Below are 22,547 nucleotides of genomic sequence, written 5' to 3' on the forward strand. Positions count from 1 at the left end.
TTAGGAGGGATTTTGGTTGTTTTGTTTTATTTCATTTTCTGTTTTATTTAATTTCATTTTTTTAGCCTGTCACTTCAGGTGTTCAGTACTGGAAATATCCTTAAGGTTATTTAATTATAATATTGCTATATTTTTGGAAATGAAAGTTATAGGTAGGTAATGTTTCAGTATTAGTTCCCAGATGTCACTTAGCAGCAGCAAGTTTCACATAATAGTAGGACTTGAGCACACACACATTGCTCCTCTTTCAACAGCAAGCTACCTATTTACCTATTTACCTTGCCCATGCACACTTTTGTTTCCTAAGTCAAGTTGGAGAACTGGGCACAGACAAATGTAACTATTTTTAAATTTGTTACAAATTGAGGATTTAATTAATTAATTTTACATTTCCAGATATCCTAAATTATTTTACCAAATTTTAGTGGAGTTTAAAAATGGCATTTCTTTGTATAATTTTTCTTCTCTAGAGTTGCCAGCATAACTACTATGAGGACGCAAAAGCCTATGGATTCAAAAATAAACTAATTATAGTTGCAGCTGAAACAGCTGGAAATGGATTGTATAATTTTATTGTTCCTCTCAGGGCATATTATAGACCAAAGAAAGAACTTAATCCCATAGTACTGCTTTTGGATAACCCGTAAGTATATTTTAAAATACACAAACAAGACAAAGAGTTTTTAATATCATATTATGTATATAAAAATAATTGACTTTAATTTGCAAATAGCATTTTAAATCAGACACATTATGGGACATGATTCATTGGGAGATATAGTCTCTGCTGTGATATGTAAAAGTCATAAAATATGGTTATGTTTCACACATACTACTTAAAACATAACTGGAATGCTCTGAGAATTTTACATACAATTGCTTTCCAGTGGTCATCTACTGGAAACAGGCCACTGAAATAATGGGAAGCAGGCCACTAAAATAATTACTGTAATTTTCCTTAAATTAATCAGCTAGCCTGAAAAATCTCTGCCAAAACTGGATAATTGTGTTTTCTTTTTAAAGAACTATTAATTATCAGAGAAGCATTTATTGATCCATTTTTATATGTTATACTATGGACATCATCATGTGTTATTAATATACTACTGTTAAAACATACATTCTATAACATATATTAATAGAAATAATACTTTATCATGTATTTATTTTGATACTATTGGATTGACTTACTTTTGTTAAACAAGACTACATGAGTATTTTTGAAATTCTTCTGCAAATATAAATATAAGTCACTGAATGTGATATTCAAAGCCATTTTATTCTAAAATTATACTATTTCTTTCTATGCCAGGCAATTAATAACAAGTGGTCCTTAGATCAAAGTCATATTTGGGGCTTTTCCCTCTTTCCTCATCCATTCCAAAATGATGCTAATTTCCAAATAAATGAGGCCAAATATTATTGCCTTATCTCTGTGTTTTAAAAATATCAAGAGAAGATCCTCAGAACAGAGATATTTCCCCCAAAATATTATAACTTCATTTTTTTCTGAATATACCAATATCAAAATTCTCATTGATATATCCTTTTTTTCAATATCTTCACAATGGTTAATTTACATGTTGAGCACATTTGTAGAATTTTAATTTGAAGAATTTTCAGGCTTAATGATGCAGTGACTTTGTAATACCTCTTTGCCATCTAAGGAAAGGGTGGGCATGGAGGAACAGAAACTTGGAAACAAAGCCAGAAGAAATAAAAGCATATTAACCCAAATTTGAGGAGAAGAAAATTTGGTTTGTGGGATGACTATAGCAATAGAGTGGTTGCCAATCTCTTCCCAAATCTTTTGAACACACCCTAAATTCTGAAGTTTCTGTGAGGGAAAGGTATAAAGAGGCTAGAAGAGCTGGCACAGCAGGGATTCTTACTTACCTATGTGAACTTAATCTTGTCAGGTGTTTACTCTGTTGATGGTGTGTCCAGTCCTTTCAAAACAGAATTTTAAGATAGGAATTTAGTTGAATTGATGGTCTGGAAGTAGCCTCATCTTGGATGACTGGCTCAAGCAAGATCAGTTCAAGCCCCACAGCACAGAAAGAAAGATATAGAGAAGCTTGAGTTGAAGCAAATGGAGCTATACCTGTAGCATCCTTCTGATAGGGCTAAGGGAAGAAACTCCCCATTTCTCCTTTTCATGTTACTTAAAGATGAGATTTCTTGTCCTGATAATGTAAAGCTCCTGCCGAAAATTTATCTGTCCATAGTTGGAAGTGGAATTCTCTTTATGAAGTGGAGATAGACTCCTCTGATTCAATCTCCAGTCCATCTAAATAATACCATCTGAGAATCACAAATTTCCGCCTCCCACCCTTTTCCACCTTGTCCCATTTTGCAGGAGCTAAGGAATCATTCACATGTACCCTTAAGTAAATTTCAAAGTAGTTTTATCAAGTCTGTCCTTTGCTGTTTGATTTTTAATAAACAGGTTACTATCATGTCTCTATGGAATGATTAATTTTTATATTGGGATTATAAAGGCAGGTGGTTCTTTCTACTGTCTTAGTTCCTAAATTTGGTCAATTGTTACAGAAAAATCTGAAAATTCTCCTTCCTTAAATTACTGACAAAATGGTTGATATTTCTGTACAAATAAAAATGTAGTTTTTAATCAGAGAAATTTTATCTGAATAATACCATAGCGATCATTTAATAAAGTTAATAAACTTTACCTCCATTCTTTATATAATTATTATAGCTATTGAGTATTTAGTTACATGTTCATTATTATACCAGGCATTTTACCTGTATTTCTATATTTTATTCCATAAGAAATACATTACATAGAGATTTGGCTCAGAGAGCTCTATATATTGCAATGTAAGCATCTAAATAAGCTAAAGTCTAAGTGACTGTGATACATACATTCTGTCTCTAAAAGATGATATAAAACAGATCCAAAGAAGTTATATGACCTTTACCAAATAAATTCTAGAATTAGAACCTCTAAGCAATCTCTAGCTCACTGTTATTTCAGGTGTAATCATATTTAACTTAGAGTTGTTTGGTACATTAAAAATACATATTCCTTGTAAATTGTTTCTAAAAGCAAGGATATATTTTATCTTCATATTAATTTTGCATTAAAATTTACATTAGCCTTCCTAATAGCTTACATTTTGGAAACCAATAGTTAATGAGAAACTGCTGTAGGATTCTTGTAGGGTTCAATTCATTCTTGTAGGATTTAATTTATTCTTGTAGGGTTTAATTGATTCTTGTAGGGTTTAATTCGTTCTTATGTATTATGATTATTTCATTTTATTGAGTTATAAGTTCAAAGTTCATGCTGTAAATTTTATTAGCTTCATGTGTGCTTTTCAAAAGCGGCATCTAACATTTGTATTTGATTTCCTCTGTTCTTTGAGGCAAGAATGAGGAAACAAAAACTGAACACCAGTAAATAATGTTTCTGGAAATTTTATTCAGTCCTTTTCTTCCCCCTTTTAAACAATAAGGCACATTTTGCTCTGAAATGGCTAATGTTTTGCAATTCACCTTAAAATAGTTTAAAAAAGATGTTCTCTTTAAAATATTTATATGTCATAAAAATTTATGCAATAATGATTGAATACACTTCTACAACTATTACTTAGTTTTGGGGGTTTGAGAGTTTGACTCTATTTTAAATTCCTGTAAACACTGCTGAAAATAATATTTGATACATCACTATTTGGGAAATTCAGTTAATTTAATATAACAATCAGTAACAGATCATAAGTATGAAATTTAAAAATGTTAATTGAATTTACCATATACACAAATATAATATGGTGAAATAATGGTTTACAGTATTTCTGTACACAAAGACTTCTATAGGTCCAATTGTAATTAAATGAAATGGTCATATTGAAAAACATCATTTGCTTAGTTTATTATAGCAGTTCTAATATTTCTGCAGTTCATTAGAACTGGTGTCATTTCTGATTGACTGGCCGTCTGTTGTGTTGGCTCCATTGCCTCATCAATGTCAATATTTTGATAATGGTTCCTACACGGAAGGTCATCTAGTCATCTGATAATACCAGAAAAGCAAGTTAAAAGCTGAAATCTGTTACCCAGAGGTACACAAAGATGAAGTGGAAAATCCAAGCTTATGCTATTCATTTTTACCAAAATCTTTTTTTATACTAGTCACTTATTAAATTGCCTTTTTTTCACATATAATACCACAAACACTTCAACTTATTTTAAAAGCAATAATAAAATTATTACTGATATTTTATATCAGTGCCCTTACTAGAAACATTCAAACTTTGGCTTCAGACAGAGCTCTATGACAAGATATAAGCTTAACCTCTTGATAGGCCTATTACATGTTATTGAATCTGTAAGCCTCAACTTTCTGATTTAAAATGATTAGAACACTTAGGAAGTTATTGTGAGACTGCATGTAAGATAATGCACAGGAAACACTGATGCAAGATCTGACACAGTTTCCCTTCTGCCAGTCTGTAGATAACACTGACTAGGCGCAGAGGTTCATGGGGCTGAAGCAGGAGAAAGACAAGTTTTAGTCCAGCCTCGGAAACTTATCGATATTCTGCCTCAGAAATCATAAAAAGTAAAAAAGACGGGGGATGCAGCTCAGTGCTAGGGTGTATACCTAGCATGGGTTTCATATCCCCAGTACCAGAAAAGGAAAAAAAAGAAACAGTTACTATTCAAATCAATGAGCGGAAAACCCAATTAATAAAAATACAAAATTTATTTAGAGTATCAGCAGTTAATCTTTAATGTATTTAGGAAGAAGTAAAGTACTTACAAGTGGAATTAGGAAATGTTAACTAAATAAACTGCTCAGAAAGGCATATTATACTCATTTCTTGAACTTGAAGTAAAGAAATTAAATTTATTATGGTTATCAGTTTAATGGGAAAGGAATAATTGTCCTGAATTTTGCAAATCCATGCAAGTTTATACACCTTTTCAGTTCCTAACAATGACTTGCTATTAATATTTGCATATAATGGCATTTTTTATTATCAGATTTTATGACAGTCTGAGGTCTTAGGCACATAAGTAGAATTATAGTTAGGACTAATTATTAAATGTGCTCACTTTGTTCTGTTTACTAACATCAGTTACTTTTTGTTTGTGGAATTTTTATTTCATTAATTACTAATTTCAGCCTGTTTTGTTTTTCATTTTTTGGTCTCTGAATTTATTCTGCCTTAGATCTATTTTCCTGTCCTCTTATTGATTTGAAATGCGTTTTTACATATATAAAGCAACTTTGATCTATAAATTTGCTATAAATAACAAATCTGACATTTGCTTCTTATATTTCAAAATTTTATGATAAACATTATATCTGTCAATTATATAATTTTAATGTAATCATTTTAATGTAATTTGTAATGGTATGGATAGGCTTTTTCTGTTTAGAAGTCAGATTTAAAAAAAAACATACATCTTATTCTATTGTGTTAATGCATTTTTTTTCTTATATTCAAATTTTTATCTGTCCTTTGGTATGAAACCTAAGAAAAGGACATCTGGTTTTATGAATATTTTGTGTTTTTGTTTAGTGTTTCTAGTAATAATGCTTCTCAAGGTAAAAGCTATGCTTGCTAATTAACTATCTCCCAATGACTTAAAATAATTAGTGTATTAAGAGACTGTGATTTAATTTGTTATTCAGTAATCATAGTGACATAAGCAGTGCTGTCAATTTGTTTAAATGAGAAGGCACAATACATGTAAATACAAAATTGAGTTTTTCTTTATTTCAGGTTTTTTATACCATCCTTTTTCAATATTAGTAATAGATGAATACATATTTAAATTGAATTTTGCAAAGAATATAGCACATTATGACCCTTTACATTAAATGTTTCATCAGGTAATATATATGTTGTGTTCAAAGGGATTGATTTACCTTGAAACATATAAATTTATGTGAAGATGAACTGTGTGACCACAATTGAAAAGCAAGTTGTAAGAATTTAGATGAGTGTTTGTCCACTGTAGATACATAGTTGTGGAAGACCTGCACATAATTTAAATTCATGAGTTTTCTAAAGCAAGGCAATAATTTCAATGACCAATTAGTTTTTATGATCTTTATTAGACAAAGCACAAAATGCAAAGGCCTTCCTCCAACCTGAACTCTAATAGGATTGTTGGTATAACATAAAAGACTTACTTTGACCCAGTGACCTCAGTATATGTTAGTACCCAGCAACTTTTCAAAATCTTTATTGAACAGAATGATTCATAATATTAAATGTTGTTGAAAAACTGTAGAAACCTGATGTCACACTGGACAGATGATCAGAGAAGATAAGCAGAAGAAAATTGAAATGGTTTGAAACTAAAGAAATGGGTCAGACTAAAAAGGAATAGGTATCTAATTAATAGTAAAGAATTTTAGACTCAACTCAGGAAATAAATTATTAGCACTTGAAATACTCATTTACCTGACTGGCACTGTATGAAAAGTTAGGAACAAAGAGAATAAAATGAAAATGATAAAGCAAAAGTAAAATCCCAAACACAGACTAAGGGTTTAGCCCATGTGTGGTTATCCTCTTTGGGTGTTTCCATCCATACCCAGGCTTTTAAAATTATGAAACAGGGTGAGAGAGACACAGAGGGTCTTGAATTAGCAAAGAGAATGGCTTTTCTCATATAAGAAGCAGGACAGTGCCTAGAAAAAGGAGAGTATAAATCTGTACCATAGGAGCTATCAGAGACTGCTGCTCAGTGCATATTATTATAATATTTGTTGAAAACACTACACAGTGGGAGCTTTGAAAATGTTTATAGACCTTGATTTAGTAATATGCATACTCTGAATTTTTTGAAGTAATGACAAAAAACAATTCAATGATGAAAAACAATTCAAAAACTAAAATAATCCAAAATTGTGCATAATACTGTTACATATGATAGCAAAATATTATAAATGACTACAATAAATAGCAAAAAGTGAAAATAACTTACAAACTGAGGACTTTTAAAATTAGTTGTGATATATCTAAATGATATAATATATTGGGCCATTTAAATGAGAACAAAGAAATTTGCTGGTGGTAGGAATCTAGTCAAGACAGTAAGAGTGGTATTCTTTGGGTTCATTTTTTATGCTTTGCTGTACTGAGATTTTTTTTTTTCTTTAGAGTATATAGAGATAGGAGAATGGCCAAGAAAAACAAAAATAGGATAGGAGGGAAAAGAATTTCTCTGAGAATCAGCCTTGATTATATAGTTACCTTGGCCTAGAATTTCCTTTGCTTTTTCTTGTACTAGGCAAACTCCTACTTTTCCTTCTATACCCAATTTACATATCACCTCTCTGGCAACTCTGCCTCCAGAGTGCAATGAGTTGTTTGTTCTTTTCAGATTAAAGATATATTGTATTTTTGTGATTTTGTGCATACATTTAAGCAACTCTGTATATCTTACAACTTACCATGGTATTAATTTTTTTTTAAAAATATGCCTGAATATTTTTTTAAAAATCATGAAATGAAATTTTGGGATACAAATTTGCTGATTAAATAGATGCATGAAAGGAATACATCTGTAAAGTGAATGCAATATATTAAGTGATTTCCAAGTAAGTTTTAGGTTTATGATTCTTTTCCATACAAGTAAATATTTTAGTCATAATAAATATTTCTTCAACAATATACATTAAGTCAATCCATAAACTAATGGTAAAATGCATTCATTAACTATATAATTTTATATAGTTCATATTTTGCATAGGGATATATACTGTATTTATTTGACATGCTGACATAACATGGAGCATGTTTTGATTGTATACATTCCTTATACAAAGTTGCTGTTAATAGGTATGCCTAATGAGTACTCTTAATAGGTACTTGCTTTAGGCTATTTAATAAAAAAGAAAATCATTGGTTCATTTTCAAGGTCTCCTTTGTATGAGTAACTTTTAGGTTCATCAATAAGATATTTTAGCCATAATTAAGGGTGCTAATTCAGTATTTTTGTAGAATTATGCCATAATGTTTCTGATTTAGAAAGATGAAGTACTTGTTTTTATAATTCTGAGTGCATTGTGTGATTCATAACAAGTATAATTTTTATAATTAATGTTAAGGTAAAGGCACTTACAATTAAGTTCATCAGCAGCTTTTAGTTTTGGAAATGCAAACTAAGTCAACTTGCTTCCTTTCCTTAGAAATGCTGCCACTGTTGTGACATTGTGTTTCATTTTGTAACCCATCTGCTACTTAGGCCAGATATGCATTTTCTGGATGCAATCTGTTGGTTTCCAATGGTTTACTACATGGTGGGCTCTATTGACAAGTAGGTGACAAAATCTTTAGCACATTACTACTGTAGTGTCCTGTGGTCTGTTGTGTGCTGTGCCTTGTTACTGCATGATGAGTGTAATTTGTCATGTCAGTATTGCAAATATGATAAATTATGCATGTAGAGCTTATATTCACTTGTTACACATCTTATATTAAACTCCCTAAGCAGTAATTTATTGTTGAATTAAAACAAATCTCACTGCATGTCAATTTTGTCAGCTGTGCTCAGTTTCCAAAGCTGTTTCAGTTTTTATCTTCTATAAAAATTACATTATTAATATTGTTACAGTATCAAGAAAAACCTCTAAGGGTTCAATATTGTGATATATTGATATCATTTCCATAAACTTAAATGTAGAAATGCTCATTTTAACTTACATTTGTAAATAGGAATATTTTCTTAACAAGTTATTCTAATTACACATCTGTTCACAATTTCTAAATATTTTCATCAAGATATCATATGTAGTACATTTATATAAAATAATTCTTATATATTATAAGACCATAATAAAACATAAAAAGTGAAGGATCAGAAAATTAACATACATGAAGTAACATAAAATACATTACTTTTACATTTTTTTAAAAATGTCAGTGACTTCAAAATAAAATACTAAAATTAGCCAATTGAGATCTCTCATGTCATCCTACATATGTTGAAAATTATAACTTTAAAAGTGTTTAGTAGCTGTGGATACATTAAAGGTCAACTAGACTAAAGTATATTTAGCTTCACTTCTACATTAACATGATTCATATTATCAGGTATCATAATACTAACCAATTAAAATGAAAATAGATATAGTAAAATTACCATTTAAATACTACACACATTTTATATCCAGTAGTGTTATTTTGAAATGATAGTTTTCCATCAAAAAAAAAAAAAAACTCTAGAAAAATCATATAAGGTGATGAATAAGCCTTTCCTCTCTGCCTTTTATGATATAAGCCCTGAAGCAAATTCTTTCTCCACGAAAGTACTTATGGCAAGAAAAAAGGAGAACTTGAGGCCATTAAATTTCTAGGGATGGCTACAAATTGATAATTATTAAAGTTAGGGGTCAGGAACATGGAGGTTTACTTTATAATTCTCTTTTCCTTGTGTTTAAAATTTTCCTTAAAAGAAGACCCCTTTCGCAAATTAAAATGCACTCCTTGACACTCAAAAAATTTCATTTTCTAGTCCTTAAAAAAAGGAATCAGAGAAAGGTGACATAAGTGTTATCACCAATTAGATTATCTGTAACTTTTTTTAAAAAAAAAAGAATAAAAATCCAGATTGACTTTCTTCAGCTGCCATCTCGTGGACAAACTGTGCAGAGCATCCCTGCTGGAGAAAATGGGATGGTACAGAGAGGTAGAGGAAAGAAATTAAGATAGACAAGTTAGTAGCCTACTTATTAAAGGAGAAAAAATGATTAAATACAATTAAATAAATAAAACAATAATTTTCAGTTAAAACATAAAGATAAAAAAATCTACATGGTTCAGGAATGTTATTCCTAATGTATGTTTTCTGTGGATTTAAACATATTTTAATGATAATTATTGATATTACTTGACAAGGTTATGAATAGACTGAAAATACTTTGTAGATGGAATTCACTGATACATATGGGTATGGGTGGTAGCTGTTAGCAACTTAACCATAGCTACTCCCACGGAAATTTTTGTCAAGTATTAAGTTCAGTTTCCTTAAATTATTGTTGATTAATTATTCATCTTTTCTGTCTTAGCTTCTATCTATATAGCCTCATCCAAACTCACCTTTTGCAATTTTTCCTTTTTCTTTTCCTATTTAATTACCATAGAGTTTTTTTTTTTTTTTAATGAGGAAAAACATTTGTGAAAGCTGAAATATGAGGAAGTAATTTAAAATTATTAGGTGGTTTGAAGGCAGATTATTAAGTCACATCTGTGTTCCATAAGGGACTCATTTGTTATACAACTCATTATAATTTTTTCATTGTTGGGGACTGAACCCAGGACCTTATAAGTTCTCTGTCCTGGAACTATAGTGCCAATCCCTGCACAATACTTTTTAAATTTTATTTTAGTAGATGTAAGAAAAAATACTAAGAATTTTCTAGGAAAAAGGAAGACCCAAGTATCCCTAGAGATTTAAACTTGAAGATCATCATATTGATTCGATGTTATGGTCCTAGCCCCTCTTACCATAGGAAATTTATTTGGAATAACATTCTGTTTCCACAGTTTTAGCCATAAAATATCTGCCACAGAACATTGCTCCTGATTCAAGCGAAATATTTTTTCTGGACTCCTCCTGGGGATCTTGGACTCAAGGCTTTGGTAATACTTTCTCACCTAATAACAGAGTAAGAAATCCTTCCTTCCGCCTTCCCCCCAAAAAGGAAAGTATTCCCCTTTAAAGTGACATGGCCAGCTCAACCAATTATGAATTTGGAAAAGATCCTCAGGGGCCTGGCTCTTCAATTTAATAATCTTAAATGAACTGTGGTTCTTTCAGTTTTATACTTCCCATTGTAAGCGCGATATGGAATCCAGTTCACCTTTCTCTTATCTATCTCTGTCAACTCTGAACCTAGAACATTCCTGCCCTCATTCAGGTTTAGTTTCTCTGATCCCATTCAGCCCTATTTTTCTAGTTTGTGAAAAGCAAAGGCAATGAGAATAATGATGAACCTTTTTCAACTTTAATGGTAAACATCTTTTTCTTTAATTCATAGGGGAAATGGTCAGGTATTTTATCAGTGATAGGAGAAAAGACTACCCTGTTATAGCTTTCAGGTATTTGTATCCTAGGTTTACAATCATCACATGTATCCAAGAAAATCAGGTTATTTAATCTGATCAAATACTTAAAAATAGAACTTGCTCAAAAATGTGTGTAGTCTAAATGGTAGGCTTGAATACAACAGATATGTATATCTTTCCCATGTTCTTGACTGTGTAGAATCAATCTCCAGTGCATAGTTCTTACATAAAGTAAAAACAGACATTTAAAAATAAACATTTTATATTTTTCTATTTCATTAGGCTTAGCCATCTAAATTAATATAGAAATTATCCATCTCTACTCTTACCAAAAGAATCTTAGACATTTAAAAAAAAAAAAAAAATATATATATATATATATATATATATATATATATATATATAAAAGTTTGTATCTTTTAAGTAGTATGCTAACTGTAAAAACAAAGTTCTAACAAAGTCCTCTATTTCTTTTGGTTGCAAAATGGGTGTTTTCCACATATCATTTACATAATTAACAAATATTACTAAGTAAATATTCTTAACACAAATGCTTTGAAACTGTAAGGATGTAGTGAAGTCTAATGAGCTCCATATAAAATAATTTCACGTCAGTAGATAATATTGTATTATAATTCCCATTAATATCTATCTGTGCACACTCTAGATAAGCCATCTATAAGGACAACTTGTATAAATACAGAGATCAGCAAGTCTGGGTGCTAATTCTAATACTGTAGTTAATGTCTTCTTTTCTCTGTTGGTTCTGATCAAAGCCTAGATGATTTGCTCAGGTGTGGAGTGACCTTTGCTGCCAATATGGTGGTTGTGGATAAGGAGAGCACCATGAGTGCCGAGGAGGATTACATGGCAGATGCCAAAACCATTGTAAATGTGCAGACTCTTTTCAGGTATGTGTCTATAACTGAGCCCTCTTGTACTTTGTGTTAAATGTGCATGAAATGTAGAATCTATGTGTCAGCAATTTACTGGAAAAGTACACACCGAATTTATCTTCACTTTTGTTTATTCATTTCTCACAAAACACTTACTTAGCACCTAATATATGACTGGCATTGAATAAAGTTAATTTGCATAAAGTTAATGTTTACCCCCAGAACACTAGTTCTGCTACATATGTTCTGATTATGGTCTCAGTGGTCAGGGGTGTATTTTCACTGCCTAGCAGTGGTCAGGGATGTATATTTAACTAAGATGAATAGATTGTAAGGCTATGAACAGGTAATTTGTCCAGTTTAGGAGTGAATGCATAACCTTACCCTCATCGTTTTCTAGTCTTTTGTTAATTAAACTAACTCAGATATGAAATCTTATTATGCTTACTGTTGAGTAAGTCTAAAAAGTCCTGACAGAGAAAGTCCTGATGTGAGCAGAGTCAAAAATCATCTACAAATTAAGACACTGATGTAATTAGGAATGATGTTTTGTAAAATTATCTGAAAATTTAAATATCAGAAAGATCATGATTTCGGTTGTATGAATGAGTTTTGCAGCAGCTTAAAGAAAATATATGAGAAATATACAAATTATGAATATAAATAAAGCAATCTCAACTCAATGGCCATCCCTCCTTACTCTACCTTCATACCATCACAGTGTACCAATGCAAGTATTGAGACTGATTATCTCAGTATATAGTTCAAGTTCAAAATTCAGAGGGGAGTGCCTAGATGTGAATCTCAATAATACTTGAAATTTGGGGTATAATTTGAGGGAAATTACTTTCCTTCCTTAAATCTCAATATCAGAATTACAAGATTATTTAAGATTTAAAAACATAATGCCTTATCACATGGCTGGTAGTTTTTAATAAATATTAGTTAATATAGTTGAGCCTTATAATTATCGCTTTCATGTGACAGCATGGAAAAACCACAGACCTTGAACTCTTGTAGCAGCAAACTTCATCTAGCATGACCTCCTCTAGAGGTGCCATGGACACTATTAACTTGATGACCTTATTCAAATGTAGTGCCTCCTCTATAAAGTGCTGTGGAAAATAATTAACCCACCCTGCAGTGCTAATGTAAAAGACTTAGGATCAGAAATGTAAAGGATCTGCCACAACACCTGGAAAAATCTATTGTGAATTTGCATAAGAACTGCTCATTCCAAAAGGAGGATTGAAGTTCTAAAGCTATGATAATCAGCAGTTCACTTAGAGTATGGCTGACAAGTTGCTGCACTGTGCTAAATAGCACATCTAAGGTAGTATAGAACCTGCTTAAAATATGACAGATATATAAGCAACTTCTCTAGAGAATAATGAAGAAAATTACAGAGTAGAGCGTTAATTCAGGGGTGAGATATATAGCTGGTGAATAAAATAAACACATTCTTTTGATTCTGTGCTTTGCAAAAGCTAAATATAGTTTTAAGAGAAGAGGATCCTTGGTTTTTTGATTAAACATGCTATTTCATTTTTAACTCACTCTGAGATGTTTCTGCTATGTGAAGTGTTATATTGATTTGACTTTTATTTTGTCTTTTGAATGAATTATTTTGATTTCATGATAATAATAAACCTCATCTCACTGAGAGGTAAAAGGTTCCAATTAATAATCTAAAACTAACTCACTAGAGTAACTAAAAGTAGTTAAGGGCTGATGTACATGTGGCAACTAACTGTAAAGGTTGCTGCAGCTATTTCCCTTCCCTCTCTTCTTCCTCCTTCCAGTTTTCTGACCTTCAAGCTTCTCTACTCAACACCTTTCACTGAAAGGTGGACTAGAGGCAGACTACCTTATTCCACAAGTAGGATCCAAGTACCCTTCACAGAAAGCATCAGGCAATGAGAAGTTAAGTCACGGTGGCTGCTTTAGTCAGATTTTTCATCACTGTGACCAAAAGACATGACAAGAACAATTAGAAGAAAAAAAGTTTGTCTGGGGCTCATGTTTTCAGAGATTCAGTCCATGATCAGCTAACTCCATTGTTCTAAGACCAAAGTGAGGCAAAACATTGTGAGAAAAGGCATGGTGAAGGAAAGCAGCTGAGGATATAGCATCAGGAAGCAAGTTGAGTGCTGTGCTCACCAGGGGCAAGGCATAAAAACCAAAGGCAGGCACCCAGAGACTTACCTCCTCCAACTACACCCTATCTGTCTACAGTTACCACTTGGTTAATCCATATCATGGATTAATCAATTGATGAGGTTACAGTTATTGCAATTCAACAATTCTGTGTCCACACAATTCTTGCATTGTCTCACACATGAGCTTTTGGGGAATACCTTATATCTAAATCATAATATCAGGATAGTTAGGATTAAGTCATTGGGCTGTATCTCCCAAGGAACTAAATTCTTATACATTCATTAGGTAAGAGTGACAAGTATTTCGAAAATAATCAGTGATCCTCATATATTGATGAACATCATTAATTTTCTAGTGGAAAGCCAATATTTCTAATTGGTCAATGAGTAAGACCTGTGATTTTGAAAGAAATCTGGATAGTGAAAACAGGAACTGTGAACTCTGATTAAAATCAAAGTAAGCCACTTTGATGAAATAAACTACTAGCTCTCTCCAGAGATTAATTTAAACCAACACATGTACTCATCACATTGTTTATTCAAAAGCATTTTAAAGTAAATGACTGACATCCAAAAGGTCATTCACTTTGTGTTGATGAAGCTTGGGATTTAAAGTGGAATAGTTCCAAAGTCTAAAATTGTATTTTAATCTAGCAAGTTTGAATGTGTCCATGCTATTGCATCATATTGCCACCATGGGTCATTGAAATGACTATAAGACATAATTTCTGTAATGCGCTCAGAACAGTGCCTTGCATGGCACCAGCAGGTGATAACTGGTAGTTACTGCTTGTTAAAAGAATATTTCCTTAAATTGGTATTTCCAAAATATGGTAGACACAAAAGAGATATATGTAAGTGGACATCATAATTACTCTATTGTTTGATTATTATTAGGACAAGCAGTTAGATGCAGTTAGTTTGTTTCTTTATTTCTGGGGGAATAAACCACATCTTGCAATTTACCTAGAATCTACATGTATCAGGCAGATAAATATTACTATACGCTGTTACTTTATTTGGGTGACATTGCATTTCATTTTAGCATTTGTGAAGCTCTTTTGGCCCATGGGATAATTAATTAATTACTTTGACATTCCACTTTGACTTTTACATATTAAGTGTTCAAAACTATCAAGAAATATGTTTGTTAGAAAACTCTAAGCTCTTCAATCTCTGGTTCTAGGGATGTCTCTTAATGGTTTAGCACTTGCCTAACATATGTGAGACCCTAGGTTCTATCCCCAGCACCTCAAAAAAAAAAAACATACACACACAACACACACACACACACACACACAACTGGTACCGTACATGCTTGTAGTTCCAGTGACTTTGGAGGCTGAGGCAGGACTATTGCAAGTTTCAGGCCAGGCTCAGCAACAGACCCTGGCAAAACAGACCCTGAACAACTTAGCGAGACCCTGTCTCAAAATAAAACAAATTCAATGGCTAAGGATGTTGCTCAGTGGTAAAGTGCCTAGGAGTTCAATTCCCAGTATCGTTGAATAAATAAAATTAAATAAATATATAAAGGAAAGAAAGAAAGATAGATAGATCTTCAATTTGTGGTTATCTTAGAGTCTAGGAAGCAAGAATGAGATGTAATTTGAGTATAATGTGATAGTAGAAATGCTCTGATAAATAATTTATTTATCTACCTCAAATAACGTGTTTGTTTTGCCAGGCCAATAACTTTGATAGACTATGTATTGATCACTTATGTTGGTTTATTAATGCTTTTGTGGTGAGTTTTCCTTATTGACTCCTAGCAACCCTTTATAGCAACAGACTGTTACAGTATAGGTTTTAGGTGTCTCCCAAAAGCTCATATGTGAAAAGTGCAAGAAAGTTCATTGGTAAAATGAAAGGGTTATGAGAATGTTAGTCTAGTCAGTGCATTAATGCCCTGACAGGGATTAACAGGGTGGTAACTCTAGGCAATGAGGGTGTGACTGGAGAAGATGGGTCCCTGGGAGTATGCTTTTGGGATTTATATTTTATTCTAGCAAGGAGAGCTCTTTCTCTGCTTCCTGGTGTTTTCCTCTGCCACACTTTTCTGCCATGGTGTTCTGTCTCACTTTAAGCCCTGAGGAATGGAGTCTGTCTGTCTATGGACTGAGATTCCTGAAACCTTGAACCGGGAACAACTTTTCCTCCTCTAAAATTGTTCTTGTCAGGTCTTTTGGTCACAGCAATGAAAAAGCTGACTAAACACAGACTTTCCATGGGACAACATCTATCTCTGAGGTGCCAGATTTCTTGGAGGTATAGAGTATGTCCACTCCTTCGTTCAGAAGAGACTCCTGGAATCCTAAGCAACTGGGTCATTATTTCCCCAGAGGACAACTCTGAATACAAAGGCATAAGGAGAGAAGGTCTTAATCAAGTCTGATCCTGTTATACCTTTTCCTCCTATGTGCATAATGACTTCCATTTATATATTTAATAGGAAATATTGCAATAAGTCTTCCCAGTAAGAGGATCTACTGGAAAATAGATCTTCCAAATTAAAAGAATAACAGGTCTTCACTTTCATATTTGAATTTCTCTTGCTAAAGTATCACCTAATGTGACACCATTACATTTGGAAAATATTTCACATTTTTTGTATTTTTATGAACAAGTATTATTATCTAAACTAAATTTCCAATATATACATAAAGATATGACTTGAATTAAAAACATTGACTTCAAAATGACTCTCTGATTGACCTATAAAAATGCCTTATTTTAGGAATATTTGATATGTCAGTGGAATCCATTATTATAATTATTTTACTGAAAAATAAATCAACATTGTTAGAAACTTAGTCGCTCATCTCAGCCCATGTAGGAAAAAGTGGCAGACTGGGGATTACTACTGGGTGTCAGGTGAAAGATGAGAAAGCTTTCTATAGATGTTAAGAAGTTTTTTTCAGAGGGCACAGTTATGTTTAGTGTAGGATAATTATAAAATTAAATCATTATTAAATTTATATAATTAAAGTCCAGGAGTGATTTAATACAAAAGTTTCTTTGTGTTTTGCTTTATACAAAGATTTTTATTTGCTTTTTTTTCCCCCCTAAGATTGAAGTGACCAGACTTATGACCACTATCAATGGAAACATTTAAATAAGTTAAGGAACTGTTATCTATTTGGAATAGAGTAATTCCTACATTTGATCAATGGACAAACAAAATAACCTTTATGGACTCCTGCAATTGTGATTTATTGAGGTTGCAAACTTGTTCCACAGATTTATTGAGCATCTAGTAAGTGTTGCTGCCCTCACTGAAATGAAATGAAATGAAAAATGAAGTGATCTTAGAATGCTGATAATCTGGTAGGGAAGTTAAGCAAAAGATTTGAGGAATTAACCAGAGAATTATAGTTGTTGCAATTACTGAAAAATGTAGAATATTACAGACCCAGATAACATGGATATTTAATCCAGTTCTGTTGTTCAGGGAATGCCTTCCTGAGGAGTTGATGTTTTATTTGGAAGATAAATGGAAGCTAAGTAGAAAGAGATAGGTTGAACATTCCTGAGGGGGCAATGTAAACTATATGGAGCTCTGAGAATGGAATTTTTTAAGGACTAAAGGAGCCTAAAAGGAAGGTTGGTGTGAGATGAGGCTGAAATGGTATCCACAAGCTGCTTAAAGCAAAACAAAGAAGCAGAAGATCATCCAAATCTAGAAAATGTTTACTATGTCTTAATTAAAATATTACTCACAGAGCTAGGGTGTTACACTATATCTTCAGATCTGTCGTGGTGACTGGAAGTAACTCTTTAATAACAGGAATAAAACATTAACATGTAGGTATAGATAAAACTTAAATACCTGAAACACCAGTTTGGTACTACAACTGACTATTAATACTAATGTAAATATGACTATATCATAACTTTTTAAATATACTGCATATGGTCTGTATTAGTAATAATGAAAGTAAGATAAAATCACTTATCTCTCATTTTTAACATTAGTTTCAGTGTTCTAATAGACTGTGAAATCGTGTTTATATACATACATATACATATACATATATATTAGTCAGCTTTGTGATAACGTACCTGAAATAAACAAATGAGGAAAGGTTTATTTTAGCCCATGGTTTCACAGGTTTCATACCATGGTTACTTAACACTTTTGCTTTGGGCCTGTGATGAGGCAGATCATGATGGTGGGGAGCACATGGGAGAGCAAAGCAGCTCCCATCCTGGTAGCCAGGAAATAAAAGAAGGAAAGGAAAGGGTTGGTGTCCCAATGTTACCTTCAAGGTCATATCCCCACTGACCTAACTTCTCCCAATTAGGCCTCACCTCCTAAAATTCTTTCCACTTAACAATAATAACACTTTAAAGTGAGAACCAAGCCTTCAGCGCATGGATTTATGTGGTCCCAAATCATAACACTCAACCCTTGGCCCTCAAAGGCTCATGTCCATCTCATTATGCAAAAGTATCCAGTTTATCTCCAAGAGACCCCATGGTGTTGACAGTTCCAGCATTGCTCAAAATCCAAGTCCAGCATCTCCTCTGAGACTCAAGGCAAACGCCAAGCTGTGAGCCCCTGTATAAAAGAAATAGTTATATACTTTCAGCAGAGAGTATCAGGACAGATACAGGGTAAACATTTCCATTCCAAAAGGGAGGAATAGGGTGTAGAAAAGCAGGACTGGAATCAAAGCAAGACCAAAACGCAGCCAGAAAATCATTAAATCCTGTAGCTCCATGTCTAGCATCTAGGGCATATGGTAGTATTATGTGAGTTCCAAGGGTCTTGGGAAGCCCCATCCCTGTGGCTTTGCTGGTTGCAGCCCAGGTGTCTGCTCTCTTAGGTGGAATGTGCTCACTCTCTGCAACTTCCCTTGGCAGACATTCCATGTTTCTGTTATCCCTAACTTCCTGGGGTCTCTATTTCAGCTTTGACTTTATTCCCTCAGCTTCGCACATCATCCAGTCAGGTCTATCTGCAGAAACTTGGAAGCTGGCATACACTCTCTGACCTCTCAGGCTTTCCTTTGAAATCTTGGTGGAAACTTCAATGACCTCCAACTCTGGCATTCTGCATGCCTGCAAAACCGGCATCACGTGGACAAGCCCAGGTCTGCTACCAGTGGGAGGTGTATGTGAAGCCACTGGAACCATGGTTATAGCAGGCTGGGTGCCAGATGGCCAAACACAGAGAAATGAGTCCCAGGGAAATAATTATCTAAGCATCCCTCCACTAGCAGGGTGTTCTGGGGCTCTCTTCTCAAAGGAAAGTCTTTGAAATGAATTTACACTTTTATACCCTTGAACCTCTAATGGGTGGAATCTTGCCAATCCCTTAGATAGTCTCAAGTCATCTTTCATATTGTCCCTGTGTTATGTTCTTACCTTTTTAAATGGTACTATTCTCTTTAACAAGTGCATCCTTCTGCACTTTAAACACTTTAAATGTGTTCCTTTTCTGAGAGAACTGCAGGTTTTCAAATCTTTCCACTCTGCCTTTTGCTCCAGATTCTCACCATAAATCTAACTAAAAGCAGCCAGTAATATCCATGTTATTGCTTGAATGTTGCACTTCCTTGAAATGTTCCTAACCAGATAAACTAGTCAGTCACCTTTAAAGTCAGTATCACACAAATCCCAGGGCATGGCCAAAATGCTGATAGTCTTTGCCAGAACATAGCACGAATGGCTGCTGTTCCAATTCTCAATAGAGTCCTCATGTTCATTTGAATCTTCCTGAATCTGCGATTCTAGCACCATTTTTGTTTTCTGAACCCTATTAGAATTGATCATTAATCTCTGCTTTTGATATTCTAGGCTCTTCCTAGCTTCCTGCTCCAAACATTTCCAAATTTATCTTATAAGCCAATTTCAAAGACTGCTGAACCACACCATCAGGGATAGTCACAAGCAATGACCCCATTTCTTGGTACTATTTTTCTGTAATTCAACTATCCATTACTGTGACAAAATATCTGAGATAAACAAACCTAAGGGAGGAGAGGTTTATTTTGCCTCACAGTCTCAGAGGTTTCAGTCCATGGTTGGCTAACTCCATTGTTTCTGGACTAGTGGCTGGAAGAGCATTATGGAGGAGAGCATATGGTAGAACAAAACTACTCACATCATGGCACCCCAGAAGCAAAAGGGAGAGAGGAAGGGGTTAAAGAGCTTTAAAAGGTACTCTTCCAATGACCCAATTCCTTCTACCTCCTGAAGTTTCCACTACCTAATAACAGTGTCATCAGCTCTAGACCAAGCCTTTAACACATGAATTTTGGAGAGACATTTAAGATCCAAACCATAACAAAATATTTTTCATCTTTCTATTAGTTAGTGTAACCAGGCAAGGCAAAAACATTCATCGAATAAATTAATGAAGGCAGAGAACTATAGCATAGGTATTTTGTTACATCACCATAGTTACACTTAACATCAGGGAGTCTAAACATAAAATAATCATAGAAAAGGCTTAAATAGAACAAACTATAATACTTTTTTAATTACAATATTGCTTCATTATAATTTTAGTATTTAGGGAAGAGATGCTTCTTATATCACTTTATTTCTAAACTATTTTGTATTAAAATGTACTTAGCATATATTAATGCACATAAATGGATTTGTAGCATTAGCATAACTTACATAATTAAAAAAATTATACAACAAAATTTATAAATACAGAATATCATAATTGAATATAATCAATGCTTTATAAAAGGCACTGTAATACAGTACTTCATTAAAAATTACTTAGTTCTAAATTTTCACTAGATGGCAGTCTTAGCCAAGTATTCAGTTTCCCCATTTAAAATAACATAAATGATGTAGGTTTTCTTATGCAGGTACTTTGCATAAATTGTGTTGTTTTGTCTAATTTCAACCATAGAAGTCATTCAAATATGATGACTAGGTCACTCAATTTTATTTTTTACTCACTCTTACTATGACTCCAAACATATCTAACTACATATATATTTCTATTTGATGTAATTTCTAGAAAAGGAATATAAACAAAAACTCCGAGAAATTACAAATTTATTTAAATTTAGTTTAATGGCATATATGGAAGATAAAAGTCATACTTCTCTAGGAAAATAAAGAATATTTCAAAGATGAAATAAATTGTCATTAGTTAAATGACTGCTCATAAATTTCTTCTCTGGTCTTATATCTCATTACTTTTCTATATATTCTTCACAAGCTATCCATTCATTAGTGAGTATCTCAATGCTCCCTAATCTAGGAATATTCTGTGAGCCATAATTTATCACCACTAGAAATATGTATGTAGCATTATAATTCATGAATTCTTATTGTTTCCTCTATTTGTTCATAGACGTGTTTCATGACAAGAATTTTATTTTATACATCTTTGTATCTCCTAGAGACAAGAGCTTTCAGATAGTAAACCAGTAATAGCTATTTGTTAAATCAGATATTTAAAATTGCCTTCATAAAATACGAATAATAATGATGAAGTTATCACCTAGTAATTACTATTTAAAAGTAGACAGGAAGGTAGAGTTTATAGTTTTAAATTAGATATGGATCTTAGTGTATGAAACCCTGATATGAAACTAGGTATTCCTAATAATTTGTTATTTTATCTAGATCCTCTGAGTTTCCTTTCCAGAGGTCTCCCTACCTCTTTATTAAAATGGTAAGGAGAGAGCTTTGGAACCCGAGTGCTGTGGGGTGAGTCAGGCTCTGCCACATACCTGAATGCTACCTGTCCCTCAGTTTCTCATCTGTAAGCTAAGAATCACGGGTTAATCATAGAATTGTTTTCTGTGGTTTGAAAAGATAATGACTCTCTTGGTTTCTGAATCAAGTTGGAAACTATTGAGTTACAAAGAAGCCAGACAGAGAGGGATCAAAATGTCTGGCAGGAGGATGTGACTTTGATATGTAGCAATAGTGGGTTTCTTATTCACCCTCAAGTATGGTGGTCCCGGGCCATGCTGACAACCAGGAAACTTGCCTTGTAGGGCTCAGCTTACCTAATAGCCTTGTGCAAACCAGCACATGTCTATAGATACTGAAAAATAGAGGCAAGGTTTAGCCACATGCCCTTAATACTTCCAGAGGAAGGAGGAGGTATGGATGGAAATAGGAAACAAAGAGGTTCCCACATGTTGTTGTGAAGATTACTTGAGTTAATACGTGGACAGTTCTTAAAACAGTGCTTCATGTTTTTATCTATTAATATTTTATGGGCATTTTTTACCTTTCCAAAAGCTATAAAATGGAAAAAATACAAAGAAGAAAATTTGGGTCAGTGAACTTTCCTTTTCACAGTTCATAGCATAGAATGTAACAATTACTGTCTAAATGAAATTATAAGGCTTGGTGCTGATGGACCCATTTTTATAACTATTACTTTTTCATTTTAGTTTCTACTGTTACAGACTATTATAAATTATCTGTGACAACCCATATAATGGTAACTA

General features: G+C 33.0%; 1 protein-coding gene across 3 annotated transcripts in view; it reads left to right on the forward strand.

The window, feature by feature from the left end:
- The window catches only part of Kcnt2 (potassium sodium-activated channel subfamily T member 2), a 360,854-nt gene that overhangs the window by 273,188 nt on the left and 65,119 nt on the right, over positions 1-22,547 (forward strand). For 2 of the 3 annotated variants that reach the window (XM_027948820.2, XM_027948821.2), the window contains 2 exons: positions 471-643; positions 11,831-11,965. In XM_027948820.2, coding sequence (XP_027804621.1) covers positions 471-643; positions 11,831-11,965 — 308 coding nt within the window. Of the gene's footprint in view, positions 1-470; positions 644-8,232; positions 8,305-11,830; positions 11,966-22,547 lie in introns of all 3 variants that reach the window. The other variant, XM_027948819.2, reaches the window with a different exon arrangement.

The sequence above is a fragment of the Marmota flaviventris genome, chromosome 12, assembly GCF_047511675.1.
Source record: "Marmota flaviventris isolate mMarFla1 chromosome 12, mMarFla1.hap1, whole genome shotgun sequence".
Classification (NCBI taxonomy): domain Eukaryota; kingdom Metazoa; phylum Chordata; class Mammalia; order Rodentia; family Sciuridae; genus Marmota; species Marmota flaviventris.